This window comes from Fundulus heteroclitus, chromosome 9 (assembly GCF_011125445.2).
Source record: "Fundulus heteroclitus isolate FHET01 chromosome 9, MU-UCD_Fhet_4.1, whole genome shotgun sequence".
Taxonomy (NCBI): domain Eukaryota; kingdom Metazoa; phylum Chordata; class Actinopteri; order Cyprinodontiformes; family Fundulidae; genus Fundulus; species Fundulus heteroclitus.
In genome coordinates this window covers 19,550,891-19,575,212 of record NC_046369.1, presented here as the reverse complement: position 1 = coordinate 19,575,212, position 24,322 = coordinate 19,550,891, and the positions used below count along the sequence as shown (strand labels likewise).

The 24,322-nt window shown below is 38.7% G+C and overlaps 1 protein-coding gene across 1 annotated transcript in view; it reads left to right on the top strand.

The window, feature by feature from the left end:
• fbn2b (fibrillin 2b) overlaps positions 1-24,322 on the top strand; it is a 96,023-nt gene that overhangs the window by 8,944 nt on the left and 62,757 nt on the right. The window contains 4 exon segments of the mRNA XM_012877893.3: positions 9,900-9,982; positions 10,106-10,204; positions 20,129-20,224; positions 20,914-21,009. Of these exon segments, the coding sequence (XP_012733347.2) occupies positions 9,900-9,982; positions 10,106-10,204; positions 20,129-20,224; positions 20,914-21,009 (374 nt within the window).

The window sequence follows — 24,322 nt, the reverse complement described above, 5'->3', positions numbered from 1 at the left end:
GAGCGTTTCTGTATCATGTGTGAGATCATTCAGTAGTGTGTGTAAGAGCATGCAGTGTTTCAGTAGTGTGTATGAGGGCCTATTCAGAATAATGTCCCTTAAGGCTCCTCATAAAATTGCTTGACTTTTTGTTGACTCTCTTTGAAGAAGTTCTGGGGGAGTTCTTGCATAATTGCTCATGTTTAGATGCCTCTTCCATCGTGTTTTATGAATCAAGAAGACCATCCTTCAGCGGTACATTCATGGTCTTCTTTCTGCATTTAGACATAAATCGAAAGCGAAAATACTCTTTCAACTTCTAGGAATAAACATTTCTTTTTAACTGTTATTGTTCTGTTTACGGGCTGCACAGTGGAGCAGTGGGTAGCACTGTTGCCTGGGTTCGAGTCCTACCCTAGCCCTGGGTCTTTCTGCATTGAGTTTGCATGTTCTCCCTGTGCATGCGTGAGATCTCTCCAGGTACTCCGGCTTCCTCCCACAGTCCAAAAACATGACTTCTCTAAATTCTCCTTAGGTGTGAGTGTGTGCGAGGATGGTTGTTTGTCCTGTTTGTGTCTGTGTTGCCCTGCGACAGACTGGCGACCTGTTCAGGTTGTACCCCGCCTCTCACCCATAGACAGCTGGAGATAGGCACCAGCACCCCTCAACCCCACAAGGGATAGATGTCTTAGAAAATTGATGGATGTTTTCTTTACAGCGACAATAACAGGGTTGTTGCCTGTCAAACTATGTCTTGAATGTTTATGGGCTGTTTAATAGCATTTTAGAAAAGTTTAAGGATACCCGTTTTAAAATCTTAATTTGAGGAGTGCTATGGAAAAGAACACTGAATGCATCTTGACATTTTACCCTAACCCACTTAGCATGTTTTAGACCAGAATACAACTAAGAAATATGGAAATGGCCAATAGATGTACTGGCTGAAATTGTTATTTATTTGGTTTGGCTTTTTAAAAAAAAAAAAAAATCAAATAGTTTTTTAGGCATTTATTAGAAGTCTAAACATAGACCTGTTTCAGCCGATATTGACTTGAATAGTAAAGGAAAATTCAAAACCCACCGTCTCTTTCTAGATGAACTATTGATCAAGTATTTGTTTTGAGCAAAATACCATATTAGAACAGGACTACATGTTTATGGTTGTAAAGTTAAAGGAAAAAAAGATATCCACAAGAAGTCACCTATTGATGTCTAAATGTACATGAAAGGTGGCTGCGATTGAGCAAATGGACGAACCAAGCCTATCTTTCAGTGTCGTTCTTTAGGTTAGAATTGAACAGGAGTCATGCTAAGAAAGTCAAAGTTTAACATATTTTATGTGGCCAAATAAAGATGAGGACTGGCCAGCATTAAATAGCATAAAAAAAGATGTCCATCCGGTCCAGTTTGGAAGGCTTATATTTTAACTATTGCACTTATTCAATGGTGTAAGACCAGTGATTTGTTTATCAGGTGAATGCAAAGACTAGAGAAATAGTGGCAGGTCAACACAATGTCTGTCAGCATTTCTCATCTGTTTTCATGAATAATCATCCAGTTGAAATGGTCAATAAATTAAAACACCTTGCACTGTATGTTTCTCAGCCAATGCAGAATATATTTTTAAAAAAAGGTTATACAGCATATTAGGAAACTGAATATTTACAATGTAAGCAAAATTATTTTAGACACTGTTTCTAACAATCTTGAAAGTGTTTTAACTTTTAAAGTGGGCACCTGGTACAGACGACTGGGAGTGGAGGACAAAAACAGATTTATCAGCATGGATGATAAGATTATTGTCTTAAAGGGAAGAACGTTTAGAAGTTTATGACCCAGGTATGCTGCCTCCATGATCTGGCCACAGACGTTTTGTGCGAGCTCAGTACATTTGGGAAACTTATTTCATGAAATAAATGGGGGAAACCATTGGATTCAGGACTTGCCCAAGATCCTGTAATGACCCTTGATGTTCTGGCTCGGTCGTTCTAGGCCATGGTGTGATCTTACTCAGGTGTGAAGGGGGCCAGAGTGTGTTTAAGGACATAGCTGTGGTGGAAAGATGTTTTGCCAAAGAAAAGGTTAGAAACCACGGCATGTGTTAGCAACAATCTGCACACCACTGAAAGTGTAAATGTTATTCTTTACTTTTCACAAGGCCTCGGTCATACTCATACTCACTTTGTTTCTGGGTAGTATATAAGTTAAGATAAGATAGTCTTTATTGATCTCACAATGGAGAAATTCACTCGTCACATCGGCTCATACAAGAAGGTGCAGAGTAGGGAAGGTGCATTTAGTTATATACAGTGAATCTTCATATATACAATGGGTCAAAAAGAATACCAAAAAAAGTAAAAATACAAAAAAGGAAATAGGAATGTAAATGTCTCATTTACATTCTTAGTGGTCTATATATATATATATATATATATATATATATATATATATATATATATATATATATATATATATATATAAACATATCTATATACTTAAATATATACATATATCTATGCGCCTACATACATACGTACCTACGCGTATGTACGTGCATATACATTGTATACATATACATACCAAGTTATCTGTTTCTTTGCAAAGTTACCTTAAAGTTAAAAGTTGAAAATAAACCATCTTATTGGTTGAAATCTGGACAAATAACAATTTATAACTGAAAGTATATAGTTTTTTTCCAAGATGAGTTTCTGTTGTGAACAATTTAACCAGTGTTTAACTCAGGTGTCAGAGTGGTCAATAGTCATACAATTAAAATAATTAAATACCTTGCAACACATTTATGCCCCTTGAACTCTTTTACGTTTTGTCACATCGGAATCACAAATTTCAATATATTTTATTGGGATTGTTATGTGATAAACCAGCACAAAGTAGCTAACGATAGTGAAGTGGAAGGAAAATCCTACATGGTTTTTAAAATCTTTCAAAGTGTAGTGGGCTTTTGGCTCATTCATATACAATTTTGTTGAATGATCTTTTGCTATAAATACAGGTGCAAGTCTGTTGGGGTTAAGCCTCCACAATTTCATCCCAGAGCTGTCTGCATGATGCTATTAGTGCGAATATAAGCTTAAAATACTCTCTGGACTCAATTGACCTCATTCCCTGGCAAAAATACGGCGTACTAGATTTTATTTACAGTCATCAAAGTAAAGGTGGCTGAATACATGACAGGACACACTTTTGAGATTTTTATTTGTAAAAAATAAATAAAAATGCTTTTATCATTGTAAAGCTGTAAAAAGCACTTAGTACGTGGTCCCTTGTAATGTATATATATATATATATATATATATATATTTATGATTTATAAATAATAATTCATTAATATTTTATGTGGGAAACCGACACAAATACACCTAATAATGACATAATGAAATGTGTGCCATGCACTCTTACCCACACCCCTTTATTCTGAAAAGCCATTTATAAAATCCAGCGCAACCAATTACCTTGGGAAGTCACCCAACTAGTAAATATAGAAACACAATCTAATGGTTTCATTCAAAGCATATCCATCCATTAGAACGGCCTAGTCAAAGCCCAGACCTAAATCTAATTAAGAGTCTGTAATGAGGCGTGAAAAGTGCTGTTCACAGTTAATTTTTCAATTAAATCTGACAAAGCTTGTTCTGTTTTCCAATGAATGGTTTACAGTTTTCAGTCTCTAGATGTGTAAAGCTTGTAGAGATGTGCCCGGAAGTCCTTGCAGGTAGAATTGTCATAAAATATGGTTTGACAAAATGTAAATTTAGTGAGGCTCAATGCAAATGAGACCCACAGTAATTTTTTATTTAGAACCTGGAAACCCATGTATGATTTTCCTTCTGCATCACAATTGTGTTCTTCTTTGTGTTGTTCACACAAAATCCCAATAAAATCCATGTTAGCATGTGTTTCATGACTTTATGGGAAATAATTTATTGAGTAGGAATTGAATAGGAATACTCCAGTGGCTGTCTGAAATCCACCGGAAATGGTTTTGGTCAAGATGTAAATGTATTTTGTCTCAGAAAATCTATTACTAAGACTCAAAGGCGCTTTTAAAAGGCCCCTTTCATGTTGCTGTGAGTGCCATAAATCAGAAATACCTAAAGAGAAGCTCTAAATCATCTTTTACTGCATTTGTAGGTGGCGTTGTCTGCTTAATGTTACTTGAATTATCCTGACAGAACCACCTATGAACTGTAGCAACCGAGCCAAAGCAAACAACCTTGATGCTTTAAATTTATTCTCAGATTCTGTGTGAGCGCCATTGGCTGAAAATGATCAGCATCTATTCAAACTGAGTAAAATGAGTCATTTACATGTCAGTCTGCCTCTCCTGACCGCCTTTGAACAGAAGTCTTGAAAGAGTGAGACTCTCATTTGGAGTTGTTGAATTTTTACACGGCTTGCTCTCCCCAGCTAACCATAACGTCTGCAAACCCACGCGTGCGCTTTCATCTGAGGGTTTGCGCGCACACGGAGGACTATCAGCAGCTCGGTATGGGTTTCTCAGGTTTAATGATGGTCATTATTCTGGCCTTGAGCTCGGCTGCAGTGTTTATTTGCTGGCTGAGAGAGCATATTCCCTGGTGTTTCTCTGGTAGCTCTGGGTCTGATGCGGACTGACTCTGATTTATTGGCTCTCACAGAACGCTGCAGGCTGGCATGAGTCCACTCAAGGGTGGTATTTGATCAGACCCCAGGCTGGCTTAATGACTTTCTGGGCTGCTTTACTCCATCAGTGACTGACTGCTTGTTAGAATGAGTGTGTGGGCAAAGAAAACAGTATCTTTTCTCACTGTCCTCTTTTTGTCGCTAGTTCACTGCCAAATAAAAGAGGAAAATATATATTCACTCGTCGATAAGATCACTTGAATGTCGAATTACAAATCTGATGAAGCTCTTCGTTTGTTGCAGCTGTCCCCCCCCCCCCCTTTTTTTTTACTTTGCTCTTCTTGGCTCTAATCCGAAAAGAACTGGCAGACAGTCAGCCCCAAACAAGAAAATTACATTTAGTCACTTCAGCCTCTTCCAGGATGATGTCACTATTCTGCTGAAGACCTGGAGGAAATCCCAAAATGTACAATGTATCTTTTCAAATGTGATAGAAAGGACAAAAAAACAAACAAACAAAAAAACAACTTTTCTTTGCCTGTGCAAATTCCCAGTTATCAAGCTCATGGCAAGAAGAAACAAGCTTAAATCAGAGGGAACCGGACTGTCGCTGAGTTTTTTCTGAACCAATGGAGCTCTATGCTACATTTCCTTGTCTTTGTGTCCATGATTTTCTTGTCTTTCTGTGCATAGATTTTATGTTAGTGTTGATATGGGTCAGGATGTGATTCTTAAATTATAACCTTGAATGAAAATACCACAATTTCACATTGTATCCTATATTCGTATAGGATACAATCTCTTACTTAAAATGGAAAAGTAACAACTATTCCTTCTGTTGTGAACATTATCTAACATTATAATAATTCCATCATATACAATGTATTTCTTCTTGATTGGATGTTTTACAGAATCATAAGCAATAGTATATTGGCCATGAAAAATATTACACAGAAAAAAAATCACCTTCTGCCTTTCTGCTCTTTATGGAGTAACACAAGTATAAAAGAATGATACTTAGCAAAAGCGAATTAGTCTCGCTATCTGCCCTGGTAGACTGCCTATAGTTACCGACATATTGCTTGTAGCCTTTTGAACAAATATCAACTTAACACTTGTAAGGGGTGACGGTCCTTTAGTTTCCATATGACTGTGTCCGTTATTCCTCACTTGGAATAGATTTCCAAATAGCCAACTTTGTTTTCATTGTAAACAAATGAAAAATGTGACAGCTTTCTTTGAGCCAGCCGACCAGCAGTGTGCAGCAATATCAAGGGGTGGGGCAGCAATTACTAACTGTGTGACTCATGCGATCGGTCACTTTCTCTCGTAGAATGACTTTATGCCATAACCATTAAAAACCTGATTTTAAATTGAAACCAGTAACTCGCTTAGTATATCTTTGCTGGAGCAAACTAACCCTTAGCAATAAAAATGTAGGTTGTTCAATGTCAAGGTCTATAATTAAAGTTAACTTTTCGTTAATGTCAGGAAACAAAATAAATAGCACACTTGATCTGTTTCCAGTCTTTCACATCAGGCTGCCAGAGATAGACGGCACAAATAAAGGAATAGGTGATTTCCAGTGGACTCGTCTAACAGCTTTATACAAATGTGTGGGTCCGACTACATCATGGTGTGGTGTTTTCCTTTTGTTTACGTTTACGTTTGGCTAAAGGTTGGACAGTCAGATGGGCAATATTAACAAAGAAGATACTCAGTGACGCAAAACACATAAAATTGCACGTATTGTTTGAGTAACCCAACAGATTAGTTCGGAACACCAGTAGATATGTGCAGAACTATTTAGAAAGATCTGTCAGCAAATACATAGATCAATTACACGAAGGAACATGAACACGTTTTTCAAGTCAGTTAAAGCATTTAAAGATTCAGCCACAAGTATACTCCAAAACGTTTACATTTCTGCTCATGTTGACACCTTGATGCTTAAAAGGGCCATAAAAAAACTTTCAGTGTGTGCACATGACAGATTTTCACCTCATTTTTTGACATCCTAAAACATGAGGGCCCTGGCATCGCTGACATCTATCAACTTCAGGGCATATTTCCACACGTCTTATTGATTTTACTATATAAAAAGGTTCCTTTATGCTAAGTATTTATCAGCCCAGTTACCTTTTTCTGTGTTTCTTTTGTCACCTCACAATTGAAAGGTGTATAAAGCTGGGGAAGCTCTGTTAGCAGAGATCCACCAACTCCCAAGGTGCATTGAGAGGGTAAATTTGAAGTGGTTCACCCTAAAGATAATTTGGGCTCAATCAGCAAGCACCATCCTCTTGAATGCTGATTGGTCAGCCTGTGAATGTCTGACTGATTTGTTTAATTTATTTCTGAATATACTTTTTAATTTACTCTAAGCACAAAATGTTTGGTGATTTGTAATGACCCTGATGAAGGCCACAAGCCGGAATGCGTTGGTCAGCAATCATAAAGTTGTCTTCCAGTACTTCAACCGTTGCTGGAGTCTTCACCCAACCAAACCTCTGAAAGATAAATGTTTTTGAAAGTATAATTAAGGCAGACATGAGATAGGGTTTTGTAGAGGGATTTTTAAAGTTTTAGATACAGAAATCAAGTGAACACCTCCCTGTTGCTGGCCAAACAGGGAGTTGTTGTCTGTTGGACATCAGCTTTAGTTTTTTTTGCTTTACTTTGGTTACATGTGGTGGAAATATGAGAAAGGTTTTGATCCTTATGTTGCTTCACTGGTGCCATGCAATCAAAATGTGCATGGTTTGTTGTGCGACTACATTCCCAAATGTCAACTACATTAACTTCTGCGTTATATGAAACATATGTGTTATACTTTTCATGTTTCTTCTTTAGTGTCGGTGTTTGGTTTATGTAATTTGCCGCAGAAATCTGGGCTTGCTGTGTTTTTCACTGATTTCCGCTTCCACTTCTCCTCTTGCTTCCTCTCTTGAAAATAAACTTTTATTCCTAAGGTCATCCTGCACATTTCCCTCCTCTTTCGTCCCTTTTTTCATGCTTTTTGTTCAAACCTTGAAAAAATCACTTGTCTTAATCTATTAGTCCCACTGTGTCTCTGTACCAATCTGCTAATTTGTTTCACTGGTAGCTTTGCTCTCCAGCCATCAGAGAATCGAGCCCCAGTTACAATTTCCCCGTTGAAAACCTGGTCGCTAATAACTCTGACAGTTGTGGAGAGAGGGCAGCAAGCTATCGCAATAAAACCATTTTGGAATTAATAGGCTGTTATACTATGTTATTCATACACAATAAAAAAAACGTTTAATCTCGTTTGTATAGAAAAATTGTATGAAGGAAAAATTCCTTCTCACCAGGAAGCTATATCTTTTACATGTTTTTTAATATTTTGCACAAGTTTTATGTTTTAGAAATAGATTTATTTACAACACAACTTTTTACACATAATAATTGTTGATCACACACTATTGTCTATTTTAGAGCTGCACAATAAATGGACTCGGAATAATAACATATGCATTATCCCAATCACAATGGAGTTCCTTGCTTGGATGCAATATTCAGTAGGATGTTACATTTCAAGTGCCGTGCACGCAGATTGTGCATGCCGTTATTGCATTTGAGTTGCTGGATGGGTTTTGAATTACTGTGGGGCCAAATTTGACACAACGGGGAAGAAACAAAGGCTTGCTGGAAATAATTAAATTTGTGTGAAATGTACGAAGTGTTCATAGGGGTTTAATGAATGTGCAATTTTATATTCGTTATCCACTCAAACAAACAGTAGCCTCTCTTTCATAACCTTCATAAATGTTTTATATAATTATTGATCAAAATTGTAATAATTATAAACTGTATTTCATGATTTATACATTTGTTTTGATTTAACAAATCATGGGTGGTTCAGAACAAGCAATGTAAAATACATAGAGTGTTTCCTTCCTGTCTAATGCATCTAATAAAAAAAGATTGCAATGAAAATGCAATGAAACGCAATGTTTTGCAGTCACATCTAAAACTGAAATAGTTATTTAAATAAAGATAAAAGCTTTTCTTGTGCCTCAGAAATCGTTGGTCCTTGTTTCAAAAGTGATGGATTTGAATCCACAGTATTGTGTAGTCTTAAGAAAAAGAAAGAAAAAGTCTTTAAAGTCTGCAGATCTATAGTGTTCTATAATAAATTACAAAACATTAGTATATTATTAAGTATTCATTTTCAAAGCAGCTTCGATAAGTTAAACTTTTGAACAAAAAGCAACACTCAAAGCCTCCTCTGAAAAAAGTCAGAAAAATTATGAAGAGGATAAAATGGGGATTCTTTAAAAAAAAGTAACCCTCCATAGCTTTGTTACACTCTCTGTAAGACCAGACATTTCCATGGGAAAACCCAGTTTTAAACTAAAAACGATACAAAAATAATAGCATAATTTAACAGAGATCCATTTACTGTTTTGCCTGTTCTTTTACTGGTTTCATGGTCTAAAAACTGGGTAAAGCTGAATCACAACAAACACTTTATCTGCCCTTGAGCACGTAATAAATTATAGGACGCAGGCACACTAAAAGTTTTGATCAATTTGGCAAACTGCTTTAACATAAGAGTCCTAATTTACTATACAGCTGCTCTGCAGTCCTTAGTCACGTCATCAGCAAAGGCAAATAATGAACCACCCAATCCGATGACCACAATTCCCCATCATTACATGGTTTTAAAAGCCCCTTAGTGCCACCACATAGCTGGAGTCCCTCCAGTTTGTTAAGCTGCTCTACATGGTGAGCTTGGGTGTTTCGCTCCATCAAACACTCCTCATTAAAAGTTAGGGACTAATGCATGTTGGGAGTATCATTCTGCCTCCTAACAAACTGAGATATAAATAGGTGAGTGATTAAAAGTAGACAATTAAAACATGATGTCGTAAAGCAGCTGCAGAGAAAGAGAGAGAGAGAGAAGTCAGTCATCTCTAGATGCGGTTAAGCCATTTCCTCTCAGGGAAACTTTGTGGCTAACCTGCCAGGCCAGTTGAGGGCTCTGTGCGCCGTGATGACTCTTACATCTGTTGGACTGGTTTAAAGTTAGTTACCGTAGCTCCACCAGTAAAAATCCTTCCTATTGATGATGGATGTGTTGGACGATTTCCAGGACAGCCAGGCATGGAAACGCTCCATCCAACTTTAAGGTTGGCCGTTAAAAGAAAACAAAAACTCTGTTCCATGTGTAGGCTCATCTCTTTTCCTCCCAATCCCTCATTTGATAACTCATCGCTATATACATATTTTAAAGAGAAATTCAACAAATATGTCCCCGCCTTTTTATCCCCCAACAGACCCAATGTGTGCGGCTCTCGCTTCCATTCGTACTGCTGCCCAGGCTGGAAGACGCTGTCCGGAGGGAACCAGTGTATTGTCCGTAAGTTCCTTAAATTCTCTTCAAATGTAATTGTAGCCATGCTTTTATTTACAGCTGAAAATATAACAAAACAATTCGATTCCCTCGCCTTCATACTCTGTGCTCTGTTGTGTTTCTCAACAGCGATTTGCAGGAATTCGTGTGGCGATGGGTTCTGTTCCAGACCCAACATGTGCACCTGTTCCAACGGCCAGCTCTCTCCCAGCTGTGGAGGTGGAGGAAGTGAGTCCAACCACAGAACACACACAGTTACTGGAACATGAACGTCAAACATGATCATGCAAGAAAAAAAAAAAAGTTAAACTCTAGTGGCTGATTATCTAACTACAGATGAAGGACATGTTAGAAAGAGACAACGCTACACCTGTTGCATACTACAACAACTAAGGCTGCGTCCACACGTAGCGGGATCTCTATAAAAACCTGTATCTCCCTCATACCGATTTTAGAAATAATGCTGTATACACTGGATCATTTTCAGAAAAGTTTTCATCCACACAAACCAGCACAAATACATCAATGAGCATAGTTTTAAACGTGCTAAACACATAGGGAGCAGTGTAGCGCAAAGCTAAAACCTATGTGAGCCAATCAGAATTCTTCAAAACAATAACGACCTCCAAGCGCTATTTCTGCTTTGCACCTCAAACGTATTGAAGCTGTTGGGCAATTGTAAAAACAGACATGCAACAAATGTTTGAACTAACTGTAATGTTTATAATGTTCTATGTATGCTTTTACTTTGAAGTCTCAATACCGAGGTGTAGACAGGATAAACGATTGGAGATGTCACTGATTTCGTAGCACTGATTTTGTCCAGTTTAACATTGATTTAGACACATTGTAAAAAGACGCAACAATAACATAACAATCAGCACCTCTCTGCCAGCATAAATTTTTCCTCCACTGCACGGCCAAGTGGTCGCACGTGTGACACGTCAACGCTGCATTATTTAGGGATCTTAAGTCCGTTTTGTCATGTACACACGCAGGGTGAAAAACTGAGTTTTTAGAAATTTCCTCTTTCGCCGGAGTTTTTGAAAAATAAAATTTTTTAGTGATGTAAAACAGTTTTAGTGTAGATGGAAGGCCAAAAATGCATATAAATGTATTCGTTCTTCCATAAATCCTTCTATCTGTGGACAAGGCCTCAATCTGTACTGATTGATTTTCCAAATCTTCTTCCACCCATTGGTGTAATAAATGCAGTTCATCCTGTAAAAAGTTTCAGAACTGGCTATTTTTCCTCCACACTGTAGTCCTACATGGCCTCAAGATCAATATGGCTCTTCCTTTAGCAACTTTGGCTAGCGCCTAAAACAAATGGACCTCTATGTCATGAGGATCAACCTCATGAGTCAAGCATCTACCTTGAAAAGCATGTTCTCCTGTTTTTCCCCTTCCTAGTAGTGCCTTCCTTTGCGAAATGTGTCTCTGCATATTTCTCCCCTACAGAAACACAAATTCATGGATTATAAATTAAAAGCACTTAGAAACTCTGAACAGCATAAAGTACAACCATACAAATGCTTGAGAGAGGTTTTATAGGAATTTCTAGGGGTATCAATAGACTAATTTTGCCAATGATGATTACTTTATAATGCTGATTTACCCACACTAAATAAATGTAAATGTAAATATATTAATTATAATAATAATTATTATTATTTAATTAATATGGATTATTGTGAGATTTTGCAGCTGCAGTAAAACATAAATTGCTTTTAAATCATCTTTACCAGGGGCACATCGATTTTACCCATATCTGTGTATAAACACAATCTAGCAGCCTGCTTTAAAACAGCTTACTCTGCAAAGGGCCTTTCCAAAGTAGACTAATGGTAATGTGTGAAGTCAGATCTGCACCACAGCATGATGGAGGTCACTGGGTTTGTCAGGACCGGAGCTAAAAACCTGGCTGCTTCAGCTCCGTCTTCTGGGTTTAGTTACAGACCACGAAGGACGTGTGTTTCAAGCGCAGGAAAGTTTTTCTTACAGGGTGTGGGAAATAAGCTTAAATTTTACGAGATTACTGCCGCGTTTCGGCATAAGGACTGGACATGGTGAAGACAACTTCGTTGGGAGCATGCACATAGTGCCGCGTGCAATGTGTTCAGCTTCACGGCTTTAGCCATCCACTGTCACCTCATCAGTCACGCCTAGGTCCCAGCCAGGCTCTTTACTCATGCTCACATTCCACCATGCCTGCAAAAGCACATGCTTTCACCCGCGGAGATTTGTACGCACAGATAGACACACACCTATACACTCAAATTCAAGCCGGCAGTCGGAGAGAATCTTCTGGCTGTGACCCCAGTGTGTAAAACAGGATTTATTTCCAGCCGTACGGAAGGACAACCAGCAGCAGAGGGTCAAGGGGGTGAAGTGTGTGGGGGGAAGGGAACTGCCAGTGATTTGGCTAAAGCTGTGAAGCCATGATCTTCAGGGACATGACCGCCCACAGAAAGCGGAACGACAAGTTACCTAATTGACTTCCCCTCTGTGGGGATTTGTCCATATTCGTTTGAAGATTGCAGATAAAGTTTGATGTTCTATTATTGTTCAAATTTGAGCAAAAACCCCTCTTAGAATAGAGTGGATGCACAACAAAAACCTTAAAACAAAACACCAGCTGGATTTAGGACTCCTCCGTGGCCCGGAAAGCACTAAAAAAAGATGTAAAAAAATATTGCTACTTCCAGTTTCTACTGCATAACTTTTCCATGGACAGTCTGATGGAGGTCGAGCCTTTTCTGTTCTATCAGTGTCTGTCTACTGCAGCTAGCAAGAGTCTGGTTAGGAAGTCATAGCTGCTGTTTTCTTGTGGGCCAGAAACAATTTGAAAGTCACTTTGATACCACAATATCCAATATTCTAGTCTAACTAGCTGTTTTATATATATATATATATATATATATATATATATATATATATATATATATATATATATATATATATATATATATATATATATATATATACATATATTTGTGTGTATACTCTTTTTTGTCTTTGTGAGACTGTCATTTCAAGGCTGCACACAGTTTTTAGCATTGTTGAATCCCATTCTAGAGTCTTTCTGCACGGAGTTTGCATGCTTTCATCAAAAATCCAGCTTCCTCCTGCAGTGCAAAAACATGGATGCCAGACTAAAGGTTCCCTTTAAATGTCTTAGTGGTAAGTTTGTGCATGGATGGTTAGTTGTCCATGCACGTGTCCATGCACATGTTTCTCTGTGTTATCTTGACTGGCAAACCGTCCAGGGTTTACCCTGCTTCTTGCCCAATAGCTGCTGGAAATAGGCATGTGCCAGCTTGCTGCTGCACTGATAAGTAGGTATAGACGGTAGCTGGATGAATTGATGATGCCATGGCTAATTCTTATCTGGTTATATGAAACAACTGGTTTGGTTCAGAGACATGTCATTGAGTCCTTTTAAATGTCTCATCCAGTAAATATTTGATCCTTCCTTTGTTTTATTGGAGGAAGCTTGTAATGTATGGAGGCAGTTTAAAACAACAAATCATATTGTTTACCACAGTATTCTCTGGCAAACAGATGACCTAATATTGACATAAAAGTTTTAGTGCTGTTTTAAACAAGGGGTGATGATCAATTGATTCAGCGGTAAAATGCAGGACTAATCAATGCCACATGATGACATTAACATAGCTTACAGTGTTTCAGAGCTGACTCAGAAATTATGTTTATGGATTTAGGGAAAAATGTCGGCTGTATTGGGTGATATCAAAACGAACGCTGGGATGTCTTCCCATTGCCATTCTGACTTTTTGTTAATGTTAAAGGGCAGTGTTTGTACTTTTTTGTCCTAATTAAAAGAGACCAAAGACAAAGCAAACTACTTGACTTTTAAAAAGAGCGCTCAAAACATTTTGACTAGTTGCTGATTGGTTTCTTTTAAGCAGGGACTGTAATATCAGCAGCTAAATTTATTAGGATTGTTTTGAACAACAGTTGGTGTTGGTGAATGTTCCTGTAGTGCAGCTTTAAGGAAATACACTCAGTGTTTCAAGTAGGGTTTCTTAAAACAGCCTGCTGATAGCTGGACCAGACGCTGGTCCAGCTAAGAGGTGATGCTAAAATAAGAGCAGTTATATGCTGGCAAAGGTGGTAGCACCAGTGTTACGCTGCAGTTATTCTATTTCCACCGCCAGCAGTGGTGGAAATAGAAAAAAGTGTGGCTAACCAAGCATTGGCAGCAGTTTGGTGGGAAAACCCCAACCCTGTGTGTTTGCACAAAGGCTTCAGACATAGAATGTTTCAGAAGTCTGCGGGTTCAACCTACTGTGATACTAACGCCAGGCCACCTCACTGGTGGTCTCTTTAAATGTCAGCCTTTTGCTGATTATTGTCCATTTCTTTTTGTCAATGTTACAATAGCGCTTCCACTACTTTAAATAAACATTTTCTTTATTCAAGATCTTAATCCCACTTATCGTAAAAGTGCCCGTATTCACAACGTGCCCGTATTCACAACGTGCCCGTATTCACAAAGAATCCTAAGACTAAAAGTGGCTCTTACTGACATCGTCTTAGGAAAAATCTAAGAATATCTAAGATTCCTACAACGTTACCTCGGTAAGTTAAAACTTATTCACAAAGCATCTTAGGCCTTGAGAGATCTCCTAAAGTGACAAAAAATTGGAGTAGTGAGGAAGACTTTTAGTGAGGCTAAGAGTGTCTGAAGGAGAGAAGATTATGGAAACAGAGAGAGCTGATTGGCTGATCTACCACCTAAACAGTGGAGGAAATGAGCACATAAACAGTCATACAATTATTAATATCTAGATAAGATATTTTCATATCAGAATGAGGGGAAATGAGGCGGGTTAAATGCGGCTCTACCTACCATGATTTTATTGAGGATAGATAAATAATAGGTAAAATGTTGGATAATCAGGAATATAAACTGGAGAAATGTACAATGAATACATACTGTATAAAAGAGGTATTAAAGTATTTTTTGTATTGCATGATAATGTCAGTAGCCTAAAAGGTCATTTCGAAGTTTGCTTATGATGCCATCTCCTCGCTTTTGATTGCTGAAGCGCTTCTCATTGTCCAGTCTGGTGCGTAAAAGCGGCAAGACGCGCAAAAAAAGGTGCGTTCATCAGCGATAATACGCTTCAAAGTTCGAGTGTTTACACCGTGATCCAAGGACCAATTCAATTCTCAACACTCGTCTAATCTCCTCCCAGAGCTGATCAGGCAGATGCGCAGCTATTCGTTTTTTTTTTTCTATCTTTTTTTCTCCATTTTGCCAAATCCAACTTTATACAAACAGGAGATCCCAGTAAAATGCTGACAGGCGAGTCCACATTAATATCAAATAGATAAAGTAGTAAAATACGGGTACTGATCTCAGAGCCTTTATTGTGGAGCTAAAACAGTCACAGCTTGCAGCGACATTGAAAAGAGATTTGGCATTGAAAAGTACCGGAAAAAAACGGAAGTGCCCATGAAGGGGTCTTCAATTTAGCCCCGCCCCCGACGGCTAAACAGTGTCGGCTTGGCCTGCGGTGACATTCATAAATGAAGGAACTCTGCAGTGACTATGAAAACATTTCTCATTAAAAAGAAAACCTGCAGCATAAAATGAGAATATCATCATCATTTTTTACTTTGTAACAATGTTTGTCTCTTCAATGTCTGATTTGTCAATCCCAAATCTCTTTTTTGATGTAATTGCAAGTGATTTTTCGATGTGTAATATTTTAATGTTTGATTTTACACTGCCAAATCTCAATGTCGCTGCAAGCTGTCACTGTTTTAGCTCCGTACTTTATATCATGACTAAAGAAAGCACTTTCACCGTAGCCGCTGTCCTCTAGAAAAGCTGCCAACTCCCATTTGGAGAAAGTCCATCAATCAACACGATAATTAAGTGCAGTTGGTGACAAATTGCAACTCCATGTAGATCCATTTTCCAAACGCCAATTTTCTCTGCTTTAATTACACGGCCTTATTCTGGCACCCTGGTTTGCAGGTCTTTTGAGGGCATCTTTATGTCTTGCCTCTTGCCTGTGGAATGCAGAGGCTGAAATAAATCAGAAGCACATTTCCTTCTTTCCTTTGGCTCTGGCAACGTGCTGGTCAGCACAAGGCTATCGTATGTTTTTCTTTGTTCTTGGATTCCATGCTGTTTGCCGGTGAACATTGCAAAAAAAAAAACCTTTTCCGTGGAAGACCTGGCGGGCTTTAAATAGAAAAGTTTACTCTTTGCAGAGCCAAAGCTGCTTTACGAGTACATGAGTCACGCTTTATGGAAATCCGTGTCACTTCCCAGACGACGAGAGTTCAAGCTGTAAGTCACCCCTCTAATAAACACTTTCAGGACGTAGCAGCTGTGCTCAGGATCGGATCAGGGTGTCTTTATAGCAATGTCGTCCCATAACCATAATTACTAAATCCTGACCGGGGATCTTCTCGTCCTAATGCAGAGAAACAGATGTCCTCAGACTGACAGGCTTCCACTGGTGATTGACTGGGAGCAGCAGTGAGTCCTGGGAAAAGCAGAGACCACGCTTTTTAATTAGAAACCATCCCACTTTGACATGGCCTGTCTTCTTGACCACAAAGTAATGCTCAGTCCTTTAGGTATGTGGTCAGCAAACGGTTTAAGTGAATACATTACTCCCATTTACCAGGGAAACTAATGATATGTTTGCGGTTGAGGATTAACGCCACAGAAACAACGTGGAGTTTTTTTTGTTTTTTTTCCAACGGAAAGACTCTCTTTGACCACATGTTTCAGATTTTTTGAATTTAAGACGTCGTCAAATGCTATGTTCATGTTGGAGCCGAGGCAACGTCTGTTCCCTGGGTTTTATGCAAATTCGAGACAAAACACATGCTTTAAAAAGCTCTTCGGTTTTCCATCAGGCACACATTCTCCCTCACAAGCTGGGGCTTCCTGTGTTTTCTCGGCCTGTCGTAAAAAACAGCCAGATGCCATGAGCTCACCGACAACAGCACCAGAACACAGAGGTGCATTGTGTCAACATAGTGCCAACGCAAACTCTCTTACCTTAAAGTCTGGAATACGCCACGTCTTGCAAAAGGATCCATAGCTAGTGAACCTTTGTACATTTTGTAAGGTTGCACAAACAAATTTAAATGTCTTTTGCTAAGATTTTTCATAGTCCAATGCAAAGTAACTCACAACAGTGAAGAAGAGGGAGCATTCTTTTGGAAAGAAAATCTGAAAAGTTTGGTGTGAATTTGTATTTAACCTCCAGAATCCGTGCTTTGTAGACCCTCCTTTTTGCGGCACTTACTCCCTCTGATTGAATGGATCGTTACTGTGAGGATCAACACTCTCAAATTGATTTAGATCTGGACTTTGACTGGGCCATTCTGACATAAATATGATTTATGATGTGAAGTATTTCATTGTAGCTCTGGCTGTATATTTAGGATTGGTGTGTCACACTGGAAGGAGTCACGTTTCTTGCATCCTATTACAGGATTTCTTCCAGAATTGCCCTGTACTTAGCTCCATCCACCTTCCCATCAACCCTGACTAGCTTCCATTTGGAAAACAGATCATGCAGCCTGTCAGTCTTTCATATTTTAGTATTATTTGTTTGTCTATGGCTTTTGTTCCTTCCTTCTTGTCTCCTATCATTATTTAGTTGTCATAATTTGAAATTTGTCTTGTTCTTGATTCTTGTTTTACCTTCTTGCCTGTAAGTTCTGCGTTCTTCATTTCAATAAATCATCATTTATCATTTCATCACGTGGCTCCCAAGCTCTTGCCTGCACTTTGGCCCAACTGGACGTCCTGTAATTGACAGGTTGCCACTTCGATCCCCCGCTCCGACCGTCTCAGTCGTTGTGTCCTTTGGCAAGACACTTTACCCGCATTGCCTGCTGTGGCACATTGCCCCGGTGGCGCCGTGGTATGGCCTCTGTCAGTCTGCCCCAGGGCAGCTGTGGCTACTAACATGGCTCACCACTGTCAGGGTGTGAATGTGTGTGTGAATGGGTGAATGACTGATTGTAGAGTACAGCGCTATGGGGTCGTCGGACTTGATAAAGCGCTATACAAGTAAAAGCCATTTTACCATTTACTTTCCCTTTGCAATTATGCACTACTTTATGTTGAACCGTACCATAACATCCCAAATGAAATAGATCGAAGTTTATGGTTGTAACGTGAAAAGAAATGTCCAAACGTCAGGTAGTATGAATACTCGGGCCCAGTAAAGTTGCTGTGCACAGGAAGCTCTCCAGCCACTTCCTTTGTCTCTTCCTCCTACTTCTTATCTATCTCCTGTTCAGGATTCAGAGAGTTTAGTTTGGACAGAAGTATTTCCCCATACATCCTTGACCTATTAAAAAGTATATTTTTTTATGGAGGGGAGTTTGCTCAATTTGCTTTCTGTTCGGGACAAGTCTTAACTGCGGCACCCTTGACCAGTTTTCTCCATGATTTTGTTCCAGAACAGCAAAAATTGCAATAATTCGAAGCACTTATTCTTCTTGTTTCCCTTTTCAGTCCATATCTCTGGTTAAAAGGGAAACAAAATGGAGTCCTATGGCATACCATTGACCACATGTTTTATATAAAATTGAGGACGAAACCCAAAGACAAAGTGTGCTCAGTCTGGCATTTGAGGGGAGAAGAAATCGGGTGAGAAAGACACAAGCATGCTGACCTATAAACTCATGCTTCTCTGGAGTCCCAAAGTAGTTGCATTAATTCATCATCATACATTGCCAGATAGCAGTAGGTCCATCCAAGTCTGTACACAAAGGCTGCCAAGTTTTTCACATGAGAACGTTTCCTGGAACTTCATCCAAATGTTCTGAATAAAGTACATGGAAAAAATTAAAGCTGTGACTATTATTCTGCCTTACAATTGCTCCTACATATCCAAGGTGCGTGCTAGTTTGCTCTGACTCATGCAACAACGAAAAAAAGTCTTTTCAGTCTGAGCTTCCAGTAAGACAGGCAGACAGGCCGTCCACAACCAAAAGCTTGCAGAGAGCGTACTCATTCTCTTACTCACAGAAGTGAGTTCAATCAAAAGGAAGCGGCAGATTACAGTGACTGAAATACCTCCTGCTGCCAAGTGTGCAAACTCCAAAAATGTTTATTGGGCAAAATCCACTATGATGGAAGCTTGATCATTTCCTCTCTGCAAGCCAGAAATGTCCAAGAGAGGAAAGGATACAAACAAGGAGATGGTTGGAGAGCGGGAAGCCGATAGAAGGAGAGGAAATGAAAGTCGAACCTATGAGTAAGACACAGAGCGAGGAGCATGAAAGGTGCAAAGTTTATGAGGGAAAGTGGTGGAAAGAAGAAAAGTAAAAACACATGAACATTAAAGAAAATTAAATTAATTTGAGGCACTGGTAAAGATAAATGTATTTGATGCACTGATTTTAAAACCCAACTCTGTATCTATAAACACTTTTTTTGGGGGAAATATGGAACTTTGAATCGTATGGGAACCTTGTGAAGGAGCTGCTCTTGCTGGTCTAATCGTCAGATGGATCCTATAAAAGCAAGTCTGGCAATCAAAAGGGGCTTGTGCTTATCCTATTTCTCATTTCCATATTTTCTCCTTGCTTTTTTAATACTATGAGCAATATTTTAATTGCTCATAGTGTGTCTCTTCTTTCCTTCAGCCCTATGGTTTCATAGTGGCCCAATAGTAGCCTTTAGTGGTACTCTGAGGATTAAAAGTAATGTCAAAAAAGTAAATAAGAAACAATTTGGTTTTAACATGCAGCTAAAATGCCTACTGTATAAAGCCTAAAAGACGAGTAGCTGAAGCAGATTTATCTTTGCCTAAAAAACAGAAACCACTCAAAAGGTTGGAGCATATTTCAATGAGATTTTTTTTATATTTAGTGTGTAGGTTCTTGTCATATTGATGTTTCCAGTGATGCTCCTTACTAGAAACATTTTCATTATATTAGATAGTTATGTATTAACTCAATGTCAACTCCTTTTTGTTAAATTTGGGGCCTGATGGATCTGCATGTCATCCTAAATCCTCTAATGTGAAATGGGGGGAAAAAACATCCTAATCTTTAAAATGGACCAAAAATATTTAAAATGGTAAAGAATAGGTGACTAATTTACGTTTTTACTGTATATTTTGTGTCTTACAGTTCAGTCCTGTAATATCAGGTGTATGAATGGTGGCAGCTGCATGGAGGACTCCTGTTCCTGTGCAAAGGGATACACTGGGAACCACTGTGGACAGCGTGAGTACGGTTCTGCAGGGGCCAACATACCTGCATTCACATTTACGACTGAATCATAGTTTGGCCTGGAAGAAATATGCAGCTGCCCCTTTAACTTCACAGTAATACTACAAGTTGAGGTGGGACTATTTGAAAGCGTTGCTAATTAGGAGAATACCTTTTTGAGAATGCTGGTTCTGTTTTTATTACCTGGATGTTTATAGGAGAAATAAAGAAGACTTAAAAGTGTTCTAAAGAATGAGTTTTACAAAATATATTATATTATATTACCCACAGCTTCACTATAAGGAGACAAAGCACAATCATTTTGGTGAATTTATACTTTAAATCATTATTTCTATGCAAAATGTTGAAACATGAAAATGGAGCAGAAGGAGCAGACAAAATAAATGTAGTAAATTTGCTAAGGTTCCTGTTTGTATTTACTTTATTATTGATCAGGCTCATATTTTTGAGAAAAAAAAAACTAATTTGAGTTTTTTTTCTTTGTTTTGTTTGTTTATTAATGTTAAGAATTGTTGTTACATTTTGGGTCAAATTGGAAAAAGTTTTTTAAAATGCAAGACATCTCATGGATGTTTGATACACAATGCATAATTTGTTCCAATATTTGTCAAAATCTTTGAGCTAGAGAACCTAAATCTGGCTTTTATGAAACTAATGTTGTATTTACCCCTCACCTCTACTAGCTGTGTGTGACAACGGCTGCCAGAACGGCGGGCGCTGCATCGGGCCCAACAGATGTGCCTGCGTCTACGGTTTCACTGGCCCTCAGTGCGAGAGAGGTAAGAGCTCGTCCTTTAGATGTGTTTTTGTGTGTGCGTGTAAAACTGTGTTTTATGGTTCGGTACAGGGGGTCTCGTTAAACCTTTGTTATGCTTGAGATTGTTGGAAAACCAAAAAGGAACTATAACTACTGCTGTTTTTACTCTTTTGTTTACTGGTTTTATTTGGTGCTTTTGGCATCCAGTTTGGTGAAACAGTTTCATGTTCTGACCTAATTGCTGATCAACTTCGTTCTGGTTTAATCAATTATGATCAAAAACACAAAGTGATGTGGTGTTTGGTTCCAGCCATCTTTGTCTTTGACAGGCGAGCAGCTTTTAATATGGAAAAATATGCAAAAACTGCTTTCGTTTAACTTATTGCATAAAAGAAACGTTATAGCTATCAAAATAGTTGTCTGATGATGATTTTATTTTTTCAGGGATAAAAGCTACCCAAACCAACATGACTCAACTTCCCCTCTTGTTAAATCATTAATTAGCTGTGATTTAACCATTTTTTTTTTACGGGTTAGTTTCCCCAGCCAAATCTTGGCCTGCTCACTGCCCGACCTACCAGTTATTAAGTTTAGGAGACAATTACTTTTTTACACAGGGGTATGTTGGTTGAGATAGGCTTTTTCCCCTAATAAATGATATCATTATTTGAAAACTGCTTTTTGTATTTACTCAGGTTATCTTGGTCTGATATTCAAATTTGTTTGATGGTGTGAAACATTTATGAGTTGCAAGTGGGGGCAAATACTTTATTTCTCCGTGCTGCATGCAATCACAGCCTACAGCTATTTGTTTACAGATATGAACCAGAACAATGTGTACCACTGGTTCTGGAGTAAGAACCAGGCTTTTACTTTAATTCTCATTCTGTCGCTTTGCTCGGGTCTATTTCACTTGAAATTACTAAAAGTTAAACAAAATCTCAAAACAAAACACATCGCCTTTTATCAATGACCCCTCAAAACACAATCAATATTTTTAAAGGAACAATGAGGAAAATGTAACTCTTTTAGATAGAAAGAAGTAAAAAGTAGTGATTTGAAGAACTAAAGGTATATTTTTAGATGAAATATGGTATGACGTCACACACCATCTCTTGGTGTTGTTCTCCAGTCTCTTGTTTACGAAGCCGGGCCAGTCATGCGTGCATGTACGTGCATGTTAACAGCTGCCACTCAGGTCTTAGCACGTCCAGTGCATCGAAACGTTCTCTTGCTAGCAACATTATAAAGTTAGGAGTTACTTACTTCTCCCTCTGAAAGGTGATGCTGTTTTGCTGTGTATTTATCCTTGACAAGAAAGGGAGGGGAAAAGAGGGGTGGAGGTAGAGAGGCGTAGCTTGACACACATCTTGCTTTGGTCTACAGAACGTGCTCAACAGCCTACCTAGTGGCGGAATTTGGCTTAATGCTATTTTAACAATAATCTGATTCCAAACTGCTAACCAAACGGCTTTTCAAAGTGTACATCAGTCAGAAAATCACATTATATTTAAACATCTTAGAGCTGAAGATAATCTGAATAGTTTCAGCATCTCTATATAATGTTTTGATATTGTTATGTTCGTAATTTTTTTTTCCTTGGACAGTAACGTTTAGGGACGGCGGACAGAAATTGTTGTCCATTGTTTAGTTGTTTCTTAAAGATAAATAGGTAAGAGTAGCACCCAAATTCTTTTTATACTGACACCAAAAACTTCCCAGTCGCCAAGGACAACAAGCAGTCAGACTGGCGGCGTGTTTGAAGTTGGAGTGAACTTCGGACAACACAGTTCCTACTCACACGCTCCTCTTCTTTAAAGAATGATATCAGTCCTCATTGCTCTCTTCCTATCAGTGAAAGTGGCGCCCAGTGCAGCTTTTTTAGAGAGTCATGGATGACTTCATAAAGTCTGCTCAGCCAGACAAGTGGGTGTTTTATCTCCTGTATTTTGAGCTGTTAGTTATTGGTATGTGTGTGGTATCCATCTCAGAGGAGAACAAGCGTTGCTGTTATGAATAGTAACTGTCACAGATCCTGATATCCCAGTTTCCAGCTTTCTGCTTCCGCCTTCACACAGCTGCTACGTAAGGCCCTAAGGGATGCAGCTTAATCTCTGCTTTTATTTTTTCACACTTTTCCCGTTTCCTCTCTTCTGATGTGTACTGTCCAGTTTATCAGTGTAGAAATAGCCTCAAGCCTGCTTAGTTTCACAAACAGAAACCTGGTGTTCTGTGCTGTTTTTTTTTTTTTTGGTCTTCATTCCCATAAACGTGGCTTTAGCTACCACCTCATAAAATCTTCTAAGCTTCATGTGAGACATCATCACTTTCAAAACTCTTGAGTCTAGTATTCTTGGAAAATACAATGTTTTAAGGTGTAAAGCCCTCAAAACACCAGGTAATGAATATCCCCCCCTGCTACAGGGAATCCCCACATGGCAGATAAAGTACTGTTTCTTTGTGGACTTGTCGGGGACATTTCTGTAAGTGGAACAAGGTAGAGACAGGGAGTCACGGGGAGGAGGGTTGAGATGAAAATGGATTCCCCAGCTGTGTATATAAAGCCTGAAAGAGGGGACCATGGCCGCTCCCCCATGCTGGAGGGGCAGCGTGACCAAAGCGCTTTTAAGTAGCTTCAAGGAGAATACATATAAATCTGTTTATCTCTATTTCATGTGTGGAATATTCATCATTGAATGAGAGTCATTGGCTAGATTTGCCAAACACAATAATTTTGAGACCATCATATTTATCACCACACCCTGACCAAACAGGACTTGACAATAACCTTTAAACCTTTAACATCATTTTTTGATCACTTTCAGCTTCTCGCTGGTATAATATGAAACCCAGCGATGGAGATGAAGCCATTTTACCATCTCAGAGTGTCCTCTGGAGATCTGTCTGTATATCGTGGTTTCAACGTTTGTGGAAGTGAGGCCACGAGTCATTAGATTTACTGCGCGATTCAGTGGGAAGACTGTGATTATGAAGGCCGTGAAAGTCGACCAGAGAGGGTGAAGTAGGGTGTGGGTGAAAAATAGCAACCCTCAGCGTGTGTGTAAGCCAGCAATTAGTGGTTCCTGCTGACTTAGCAAGAAATATGATTTTAAAAAAAGATCCCACCATCTCTACGGTCGGCATGTTTCCTTTATATATATATATATAAATATGTATGATTTGTTTCTCAACATGCATGCATCTGTTGAAACTATGCCAGCTTTTAAAGCAGTACCGTGTAAGTTTTGACCCAAGTATCAGCTTAATTTTAGATATATTAAATGATTCCTCAAGTCAATATATAGCACTTAGCTCGAATGGATGCTTTGTGCGGT